An 11,869-nucleotide genomic window follows, 5' to 3' on the forward strand; every position below is an offset into this window, starting at 1 on the left:
TTTTCGCAGATGACCTGTGCCTGCTGTCACCCACAGCACACGAACTACAGCAGAGCCTGGACCTGCTAGAGCAGTAATGCCAGACCTGGGCCCTGGCAGTAAATCCCAAAAATACTAAAATAACGATTTTCCAGAGAAGATCCAGATCTCAGGGAATTAGACCAAAGTTCTCAATTGGTACAAAATATATAGAGTACTGTACACACTACAATTACTGAGGTTTAAATATATAGAGTCCTGTACACACTACAATTACTGAGGTTTAAATATATAGAGTACTGAACACACTACAATTACTGAGGTTTAAATATATAGAGTCCTGTACACACTACAATTACTGAGGTTTAAATATATAGAGTACTGAAGTACCAATTGCACTTTATGGCAGCGAGGTGTGGGGTCCACTTGCAAAACAAGATGTCACCAAATGGGACAAACATCCCATTGAAACCCTGCATGCAGAGTTCTGTAAGATTCCCCTACATGTCCAGAGGAAAACTACAAACAATGCATGCAGGGCAGAATTAGGCCAAAATCCACTAATAATAAAAACTAAAAAAAGAGCAATTCAATTTTGGAAACATCTAAAATACAGTGACCCCCTCTCATATCATTACCAAGCCCTGCAATGCCAAGAGCTGAGCAAAGAAAAGAGTCCCCTCATCCAGCTGGTCCTGGGGCTGAGTTCACAAACCTGTTCTACTAACACACTGAAGCCTCAGTCCCCTCATCCAGCTGGTCCTGGGGCTGAGTTCACTAACCTGTTCTACTAACACACTGAAGCCTCAGTCCCCTCATCGAGGTGGTCCTGGGGCTGAGTTCACAAACCTGTTCTACTAACACACTGAAGCCCCAGTCCCCTCATCCAGCTGGTCCTGGGGCTGAGTTCACAAACCTGTTTTACTAACACACTGAAGCCTCAGTCCCCTCATCCAGCTGGTCCTGGGGCTGAGTTCACTAACCTGTTCTACTAACACACTGAAGCCCCAGTCCCCTCATCCAGCTGGTCCCGAGTTCACAAACCTGTTCTACTAACACACTGAAGCCTCATTCCCCTCATCCAGCTGGTCCTGGGGCTGAGTTCACTAACCTGTTCTACTAACACACTGAAGCCTCAGTCCCCTCATCCAGCTGGTCCTGGGGCTGAGTTCACAAACCTGTTCTACTAACACACTGAAGCCTCAGTCCACTCATCCAGCTGGTCCTGGGGCTGAGTTCACTAACCTGTTCTACTAACACACTGAAGCCTCAGTCCCCTCATCCAGCTGGTCCTGGGGCTGAGTTCACAAACCTGTTCTACTAACACACTGAAGCCTCAGTCCCCTCATCCAGCTGGTCCTGGGGCTGAGTTCACAAACCTGTTCTACTAACACACTGAAGCCTCAGTCCCCTCATCCAGCTGGTCCTGGGGCTGAGTTCACAAACCTGTTCTACTAACACACTGAAGCCTCAGTCCCCTCATCCAGCTGGTCCTGGGGCTGAGTTCACTAACCTGTTCTACTAACACACTGAAGCCTCAGTCCCCTCATCCAGCTGGTCCTGGGGCTGAGTTCACAAACCTGTTCTACTAACACACTGAAGCCTCAGTCCCCTCATCCAGCTGGTCCTGTGGCTGAGTTCACAAACCTGTTCTACTAACACACTGAAGCCTCAGTCCCCTCATCCAGCTGGTCCTGGGGCTGAGTTTACAAACCTGTTCTGCTAACACACTGAAGCCTCAGTCCCCTCATCCAGCTGGTCCTGGGGCTGAGTTCACAAACCTGTTCTACTAACACACTGAAGCCTCAGTCCCCTCATCCAGCTGGTCCTGGGGCTGAGTTCACAAACCTGTTCTACTAACACACTGAAGCCTCAGTCCCCTCATCCAGCTGGTCCTGGGGCTGAGTTCACAAACCTGTTCTACTAACACACTGAAACCTCAGTCCCCTCATCGAGGTGGTCCTGGGGCTGAGTTCACAAACCTGTTCTACTAACACACTGAAGCCTCACTCCCCTCATCCAGCTGGTCCTGAGTTCACTAACCTGTTCTACTAACACACTGAAGCCTCAGTCCCCTCATCCAGCTGGTCCTGGGGCTGAGTTCACTAACCTGTTCAACTAACACACTGAAGCCTCAGTCCCCTCATTCAGCTGGTCCTGGGGCTGAGTTCACTAACCTGTTCTACTAACACACTGAAGCCCCAGTCCCCTCATCCAGCTGGTCCTGGGGCTGAGTTCACAAACCTGTTCTTCTAACACACTGAAGCCTCAGTCCCCTCATCCAGCTTGTCCTGGGGCTGAGTTCACAAACCTGTTCTAATAACACACTGAAGCCTCAGTCCCCTCATCCAGCTGGTCCTGGGGCTGAGTTCACTAACCTGTTCTACTAACACACTGAAGCCTCCGTCTCCTCATCCAGCTGGTCCTGAGTTCACTAACCTGTTCTACTAACACACTGAAGACTCAGTCCCCTCATCCAGCTGGTCCTGGGGCTGAGTTCACCAACCTGTTCTACTAACACACTGAAGCTTCAGTCCCCTCATCCAGCTGGTCCTGGGGCTGAGTTCACTAACCTGTTCTACTAACACACTGAAGCCTCAGTCCCCTCATCCAGCTGGTCCTGGGGCTGAGTTCACAAACCTGTTCTACTAACACACTGAAGCCTCAGTCCCCTCATCCAGCTGGTCCTGGGGCTGAGTTCACAAACCTGTTCTACTAACACACTGAAGCCTCAGTCCCCTCATCCAGCTGGTCCTGGTGCTGAGTTCACTGACCTGTTCTACTAACACACTGAAGCCTCAGTCCCCTCATCCAGCTGGTCCTGGGGCTGAGTTCACAAACCTGTTCTACTAACACACTGAAGCCTCAGTCCCCTCATCCAGCTGGTCCTGGGGCTGAGTTCACAAACCTGTTCTACTAACACACTGAAGCCTCAGTCCCCTCATCGAGGTGGTCTTGGGGCTGAGTTCACAAACCTGTTCTACTAACACACTGAAGCCTCAGTCCCCTCATCCAGCTGGTCCTGAGTTCACTAACCTGTTCTACTAACACACTGAAGCCTCAGTCCCCTCTTCCAGCTGGTCCTGGGGCTGAGTTCACTAACCTGTTCAACTAACACACTGAAGCCTCAGTCCCCTCATCCAGCTGGTCCTGGGGCTGAGTTCACTAACCTGTTCTACTAACACACTGAAGCCTCAGTCCCCTCATCCAGCTGGTCCTGTGGCTGAGTTCACAAACCTGTTCTACTAACACACTGAAGCCTCAGTCCCCTCATCCAGCTGGTCCTGGGGCTGAGTTTACAAACCTGTTCTGCTAACACACTGAAGCCTCAGTCCCCTCATCCAGCTGGTCCTGGGGCTGAGTTCACAAACCTGTTCTACTAACACACTGAAGCCTCAGTCCCCTCATCCAGCTGGTCCTGGGGCTGAGTTCACAAACCTGTTCTACTAACACACTGAAGCCTCAGTCCCCTCATCCAGCTGGTCCTGGGGCTGAGTTCACAAACCTGTTCTACTAACACACTGAAACCTCAGTCCCCTCATCGAGGTGGTCCTGGGGCTGAGTTCACAAACCTGTTCTACTAACACACTGAAGCCTCACTCCCCTCATCCAGCTGGTCCTGAGTTCACTAACCTGTTCTACTAACACACTGAAGCCTCAGTCCCCTCATCCAGCTGGTCCTGGGGCTGAGTTCACTAACCTGTTCAACTAACACACTGAAGCCTCAGTCCCCACATTCAGCTGGTCCTGGGGCTGAGTTCACTAACCTGTTCTACTAACACACTGAAGCCCCAGTCCCCTCATCCAGCTGGTCCTGGGGCTGAGTTCACAAACCTGTTCTTCTAACACACTGAAGCCTCAGTCCCCTCATCCAGCTTGTCCTGGGGCTGAGTTCACTAACCTGTTCTACTAACACACTGAAGCCTCCGTCTCCTCATCCAGCTGGTCCTGAGTTCACTAACCTGTTCTACTAACACACTGAAGACTCAGTCCCCTCATCCAGCTGTTCCTGGGGCTGAGTTCACCAACCTGTTCTACTAACACACTGAAGCTTCAGTCCCCTCATCCAGCTGGTCCTGGGGCTGAGTTCACTAACCTGTTCTACTAACACACTGAAGCCTCAGTCCCCTCATCCAGCTGGTCCTGGGGCTGAGTTCACAAACCTGTTCTACTAACACACTGAAGCCTCAGTCCCCTCATCCAGCTGGTCCTGGGGCTGAGTTCACAAACCTGTTCTACTAACACACTGAAGCCTCAGTCCCCTCATCCAGCTGGTCCTGGTGCTGAGTTCACTGACCTGTTCTACTAACACACTGAAGCCTCAGTCCCCTCATCCAGCTGGTCCTGGGGCTGAGTTCACTGACCTGTTCTACTAACACACTGAAGCCTCAGTCCCCTCATCCAGCTGGTCCTGGGGCTGAGTTCACAAACCTGTTCTACTAACACACTGAAGCCTCAGTCCCCTCATCCAGCTGGTCCTGGGGCTGAGTTCACAAACCTGTTCTACTAACACACTGAAGCCTCAGTCCCCTCATCGAGGTGGTCTTGGGGCTGAGTTCACAAACCTGTTCTACTAACACACTGAAGCCTCAGTCCCCTCATCCAGCTGGTCCTGAGTTCACTAACCTGTTCTACTAACACACTGAAGCCTCAGTCCCCTCTTCCAGCTGGTCCTGGGGCTGAGTTCACTAACCTGTTCAACTAACACACTGAAGCCTCAGTCCCCTCATCCAGCTGGTCCTGGGGCTGAGTTCACTAACCTGTTCTACTAACACACTGAAGCCCCAGTCCCCTCATCCAGCTGGTCCTGGGGCTGAGTTCACTAACCTGTTCTACTAACACACTGAAGCCCCTGTCCCCTCATCCAGCTGGTCCCGAGTTCACAAACCTGTTCTACTAACACACTGAAGCCTCATTCCCCTCATCCAGCTGGTCCTGGGACTGAGTTCACAAACCTGTTCTACTAACACACTGAAGCCTCAGTCCCCTCATCCAACTGGTCCTGGGGCTGAGTTCACTAACGTGTTCTACTAACACACTGAAGCCTCAGTCCCCTCATCCAGCTGGTCCTGGGGCTGAGTTCACTAACCTGTTCTACTAACACACTGAAGCCTCAGTCCCATCATCCAGCTGATCCCGAGTTCACAAACCTGTTCTACTAACACACTGAAGCCTCATTCCCCTCATCCAGCTGGTCCTGGGACTGAGTTCACTAACCTGTTCTACTAACACACTGAAGCCTCAGACCCCTCATCCAGCTGGGCCTGGGGCTGAGTTCACTAACCTGTTCTACTAACACACTGAAGCCTCAGTCCCCTCATCCAGCTGGTCCTGGGGCTGAGTTCACTAACCTGTTCTACTAACACACTGAAGCCTCAGTCTCCTCATCCAGCTGGTCCTGGGGCTGAGTTCACTAACCTGTTCTACTAACACACTGAAGCCTCAGTCCCCTCATCCAGCTGGTCCTGGGGCTGAGTTCACTAACCTGTTCTACTAACACACTGAAGCCTCAGGACCAGAACATCCAATCAATCAGAATAAACCAAATTACAACAGTCTAAACAAAACTACATTACCTATGGGGAAACACAAGCACAGAGCAACACTACATTACCTATTGGGAAACACAAGCACAAAGCAACACTACATTACCTATGGGGAAACACAAGCACAAAGCAACACTACATTACCTATTGGGAAACACAAGCACAAAGCAACACTACATTACCTATTGGGAAACACAAGCACAAAGCAACACTACATTACCTATTGGGAAACACAAGCACAAAGCAACACTACATTACCTATTGGGAAACACAAGCACAAAGCAACACTACATTACCTTTTGGGAAACACAAGCACAAAGCAACACTACATTACCTATTGGGAAACACAAGCACAAAGCAACACTACATTACCTATTGGGAAATACAAGCACAAAGCAACACTACATTACCTATTGGGAAACACAAGCACAAAGCAACACTACATTACCTATTGGGAAACACAAGCACAGAGCAACACTACATTACCTATTAGGAAACACAAGCACAAAGCAACACTACATTACCTATTGGGAAACACAGGCACAAAGCAACACTACATTACCTATGGGGAAACACAAGCACAAAGCAACACTACATTACCTATTGGAAAACACAAGCACAAAGCAACACTACATTACCTATGGGGAAACACAGGCACAAAGCAACACTACATTACCTATGGGGAAACACAAGCACAAAGCAACACTACATTACCTATTGGAAAACACAAGCACAAAGCAACACTACATTACCTATGGGGAAACACAAGCACAAAGCAACACTACATTACCTATGGGGAAACACAAGCACAGAGCAACTCTACATTACTTATTGGGAAACACAAGCACAGAGCAACACTACATTACCTTTTGGGAAACACAAGCACAGATCAACACTACATTACCTATTGGGAAACACAAGCACAGAGCAACACTACATTACCTATGGGGAAACACAAGCACAAAGCAACACTACATTACCTATTGGGAAACACAAGCACAAAGCAACACTATATTACCTATGGGGAAACACAAGCACAAAGCAACACTACATTACCTTTTGGGAAACACAAGCACAGAGAAACACTACATTACCTATTGGGAAACACAAGCACAGAGCAACACTACATTACCTATTGGGAAACACAAGCACAAAGCAACACTACATTACCTATTAGGAAACACAAGCACAAAGCAACACTACATTACCTATTAGGAAACACAAGCACAAAGCAGCACTACATTACCTTTTGGGAAACACAAGCACAAAGCAACACTACATTACCTATTGGGAAACACAAGCACAAAGCAACACTATATTACCTATTGGGAAACACAAGCACAGAGCAACACTACATTACCTATTGGGAAACACAAGCACAGAGCAACACTACATTACCTATGGGGAAACACAAGCACAAAGCAACACTACATTACCTATTGGGAAACACAAGCACAAAGCAACACTATATTACCTATTGGGAAACACAAGCACAGAGCAACACTACATTACCTATGGGGAAACACAAGCACAAAGCAACACTACATTACCTATTGGGAAACACAAGCACAAAGCAACACTATATTACCTATTGGGAAACACAAGCACAGAGCAACACTACATTACCTTTTGGGAAACACAAGCACAAAGCAAAATGCAGTGCTAACTAAATCCCTAAATCGACAGTACACCTTGGCAAACTATTTAACCATGGTTACTGATCAAAACCTTAGAAAAACCTTGACAAAGTACAGGCTCAGTGATCACAGCCTTGCATTGAGAAGGGTAGACAGGAAAACCTGGTTCCCTGTAGAGGAAAGGCTGTGCAACCACTGCACAACAGCAGAACCTGAGACAGAGCTGCATTTCCTGACAAAATGTCAAAAATATAAAACAAGTAAAGAGTGTAATTTCACCAATTTTGAAACCCTTAAAACCACATGTCCTCTACTGCTTTTGTTATTGTTCAATGTATGGTTATTTTGACCCTTGGTTATTGTTGTTACTGTTGTCCCGTTGACAATATGGATTATGATAATTTGTATTATGTTAATATGAGACAGAGAGAGAGAGAGAGAGAGAGAGAGAGAGAGAGAGAGAGAGAGAGAGAGAGAGAGAGAGAGAGAGAGAGAGGGAGATATGTTCATAAATTAATTTCTCTCATTCTTCTCTGCAGATCCTCTCAAGCTCTCTCAGGTTGGACAAGCTCTCTCAGGTTGGATGGGGAGCGTCGCTGCACAGCTATTTTCAGATCTCACTAGAAATGTTCAATCAGGATCAAGTCTGGGCTCTGGCTGGGCCACTCAAGGACATTCAGAGACTTGTCCCGAAACCACTCCTGCATTGTCTTGGCTGTGTGCTTAGGTTCAATGTCCTTTTGGAAGGTGACTTTCACCCAGTCTGAGGTCCTGAGTGCTCTGGAGCAGGTTTCATTAAGGATCTCTCTGTACTTTGCTCTGTTCATCTTTCCCTCAATCCTGACTAGTCTCCCAGTCTCTGCTGCTGAAAAACATCCCCACAGCATGATGCTGCCACTACTGAGGAGTGAATTCCGTATGCCCACTCTACCATAAAGGCTTGATTGGTGGAGTGCTGCAGAGATGGTTGTCTTTCTGGAAGGTTCTCCCTCGGCTCATACCTGCAACCCTCGGCCCATACTGTCAACCCTCAGCCCATACTGTCAACCCTCGGCCCATACTGTCAACCCTCGGCCCATACTGTAAACCCTCGGCCCATACTGTCAACCCTCAGCCCATACTGTCAACCCTCGGCCCATACTGTCAACCCTCAGCCCATACTGTCAACCCTCAGCCCATACTGTCAACCCTCAGCCCATACTGTCAACCCTCGGCCCATACTGTCAACCCTCGGCCCATACCGTCAACCCTCGGCCCATACCGGCAACCCTCTGCCCATACCGTCAATCCGCGGCCCATACCTTCAACCCTCAGCCCATACGTCAACCCTCAGCCTTCAACCCTCAGCCCATAACTTCAACCGCTAAGCCCATATCTTCAACCCTCAGCCCATATCTTCAACCCTCAGCCCATACCTTCAACCCTCAGCCCATACCATCAACCCTCAACCCATGCCTTCAACCCTCAGCCCATACGTCAACCCTCGGCCCATACGTCACCCCTGAGCCCATACGTCAACCCTCAGCCCATACCTTCAACCCTCAGCCCATGCCATCAACCTTCACCCCATATGTCAACCCTCAGCCCATACGTCAACCCTCAGCCCATATTTTCAACCCTCAGCCCATACGTCAACCCTCAGCCCATATCATCAACCTCAATCCATACCTTCAACCCTCAGCCCATTCCTTCAACCCTCAGCCCATACCTTCAACCCTCAGCCCATAGCTTCAACCCTCAGCCCATACGTCAACCTTCAGCCCATACCATCAACCCTCAGCCCATACCTTCAACATTCAGCCCACAACTTCAACTCTCAGCCCATACCTTCAACATTCAGCCCACAACTTCAACTCTCAGCCCATACCTTCAACATTCAGCCCATACCTTCAACCTTCAGCCGAGTGACTTTCCTGATGGACCCGTTGGGGTAGGTAGTGACGTCACAGATATAACGCCCGCTGTCCTTAGCCTCTACATCCTTCAGAACCAGAGACGTGCCCATTAGCTTCTCCTTGTCCTTGTCCCACGCCACGTCCAGGGCGACGTTTGGCCAGACGAGGGTTTCACCAAAACTAGGGTTAAACACTACCAGCCTGTGGTCCTCCAGCTCTCCTTTCTTCCTCCATTCTACCTAGAACATTGATATGCACATTTTAGTCAAATAGCAGAGACTCTTATCTAGAGCAACTTACAGTTAGTTCGTTCATCTTAAGGTAGTTAGCTATAATAAAAAATGTTTTTAAATAACATTTTATTAGATAGACGTCTTTCAGGACACTCATGGAATCATAGTGCAATTAAAACAGTTGAGAAAAAAAGAGAGAAAAACACAGCTACCTGAGAGATGACGGGTTTACGTCCCTCCTTCACTTCTAGTAAACAGGGTAGAGTGATGTTCTGACCCTCTACAGCTCTCACTGACTCCCGGTGGAACACGTCAACACCATGGACACCTGTCAATCAAATCACACAACAGTTGAAAACCTGAGAACAGCCTCCTTTACTCTGTCTACTCACAATCAGATGAAGAGTTGTGAATCCAGCCTTTACCTTGAGAAATGGAGGAGAGAAGAAGAAGAGAGACGACAGTTCCCTTCAGAGTGGCAGCCATGTCTGTCTGGTCTCTTGACACCGGGGTTAGAGAAAGAGAGCGAGAGGAAGGATGAGAGGAAGGAAGAGAGAGACTCTCTCTCTCTCTCTCGCACTCTCTCTCTCTCACACACTCACTCTCTCTTTCTCTCTCTCACTCTCACTCTCGCTCTCTCTCTCTCTCTCTCTCTCGCACTCTCAATTCAATTCATTGGGCCTTTAATTGAATGGGTAACATGTTATTTTTGCCAAATGAAATCAACAATAAACAGAAGTGAGAAGTAACAAGAACAACCTCAACATTAAACTATTACAAGTGAACAGTAAACAAACCTCACAAAGGTTTCAAAAAGATAAAGACATTTCCAGTGTTATGTTATCAACCATGCACAGAGTTTTAGCAACGTGCAAACAGTTGTAGAATGAATAGCATGGGCAGATACATGACATACAGTATTGGTCAAAAGTTTGGACCTACTGAATCTAACACCTACAAAGTAAAAAAATAAAAATAATTCTACATTGTAGAATAATAGCAAAGACATCAAAACTATGAAGTAACACATATGGAATAACTAGTAGTAACTAAAAAAAAGTGTTAAACAAATCAAAATATATTTTAGATTTGAGATTCTTCAAAGTAACCAGCTTTGCACACTCTTGGCATTCTCTCAACCAGCTTCATGAGGTAGTCACCTGGAATGCATTTCAATTAACAGGTGTGCCTTGTTAAAATATAATTTCTGGAATTTATTTCCTTCTTAGTGCAATTGAGCCAATCAGTTGTGTTGTAACAAGGTACGGTTGGTATACAGAAGATAGGGCTATATGGTAAAAGACCAAGTCCATAGCCTGGTAGGAGCGTTGGGCCAGTAACTGAAAGGTTGCTGGATTGAATCCCAGAGTTCCGGCGCCTACAGAGATGGCCGCCTCGCTTCGCGTTCCTAGGAAACTATGCAGTTTTTAGTTTTTTTACGTGTTATTTCTTACATTAGTACCCCAGGTCATCTTAGGTTTCATTACATACAGTCGAGAAGAACTACTGAATATAAGATCAGCGTCAACTCACCATCAGTACGACCAAGAATATGTTTTTCGCGACGCGGACCCTGTGTTCTGCCTTACAAACAGGACAACGGAGTGGATCCTATGCAGCGACCCAAAAAAACGACTCCGAAAGAGAGGGAAACGAGGCGGTCTTCTGGTCAGACTCCGGAGACGGGCACAGCGCACACCACTCCCTAGCATTCTTCTTGCCAATGTCCAGTCTCTTGACAACAAGGTTGATGAAATCCGAGCAAGGGTAGCATTCCAGAGGGACATCAGAGACTGTAACGTCCTTTGCTGTCCTTTGCTTCACTGAAACATGGCTCACTGGAGAGACGCTATCCGAAGCGGTGCAGCCAACGGGTTTCTCCACGCATCGCGCTGACAGAAACAAACATCTTTCTGGTAAGAAGAGGGGCGGGGGCGTATGCCTCATGGCCAACGTGACATGGTGTGATGAAAGAAACATACAGGAACTCAAATCCTTCTGTTCACCTGATTTAGAATTCCTCACAATCAAATGTAGACCGCATTATCTACCAAGAGAATTCTCTTCGATTATAATCACAGCCGTATATATCCCCCCCCAAGCAGACACATCGATGGCTCTGAACGAACTTTATTTAACTCTCTGCAAACTGGAAACGATTTATCCGGAGGCTGCATTCATTGTAGCTGGGGATTTTAACAAGGCTAATCTGAAAACAAGACTCCCCAAATTTTATCAGCATATCGATTGCGCAACCAGGGGAGGAAAGACCTTGGATCATTGTTACTCTAACTTCCGCGACGCATATAAGGCCCTGCCCCGCCCCCCTTTCGGAAAAGCTGACCACGACTCCATTTTGTTGATCCCTGCCTACAGACAGAAACTAAAACAAGAGGCTCCCACGCTGAGGTCTGTCCAACGCTGGTCCGACCAAGCTGACTCCACACTCCAAGACTGCTTCCATCACGTGGACTGGGAGATGTTTCGTATTGCGTCAGATAACAACATTGACGAATACGCTGATTCGGTGTGTGAGTTCATTAGAACGTGCGTTGAAGATGTCGTTCCCATAGCAACGA

The 11,869-nt window shown here is 47.8% G+C and overlaps 1 protein-coding gene across 1 annotated transcript in view; it reads right to left on the reverse strand.

Annotated features, from left to right (window-relative positions):
- Positions 1-9,794, reverse strand: part of LOC139388336 (mucin-22) — a 16,322-nt gene extending 6,528 nt beyond the window's left edge. The window contains exons 1-3 of the mRNA XM_071134949.1: positions 9,716-9,794; positions 9,503-9,618; positions 9,050-9,296 (exon numbers count right to left, since the gene is read on the reverse strand). Coding sequence (XP_070991050.1) covers positions 9,050-9,296; positions 9,503-9,618; positions 9,716-9,776 — 424 coding nt within the window. The 5' untranslated portion in view covers positions 9,777-9,794. The remainder of the gene's footprint in view (positions 1-9,049; positions 9,297-9,502; positions 9,619-9,715) is intronic.
- Between the last annotated feature and the right edge of the window lie 2,075 nt (positions 9,795-11,869).

This window comes from Oncorhynchus clarkii, chromosome 29 (genome assembly GCF_045791955.1).
Source record: "Oncorhynchus clarkii lewisi isolate Uvic-CL-2024 chromosome 29, UVic_Ocla_1.0, whole genome shotgun sequence".
In the NCBI taxonomy this organism is placed as follows: Eukaryota; Metazoa; Chordata; class Actinopteri; order Salmoniformes; family Salmonidae; genus Oncorhynchus; species Oncorhynchus clarkii.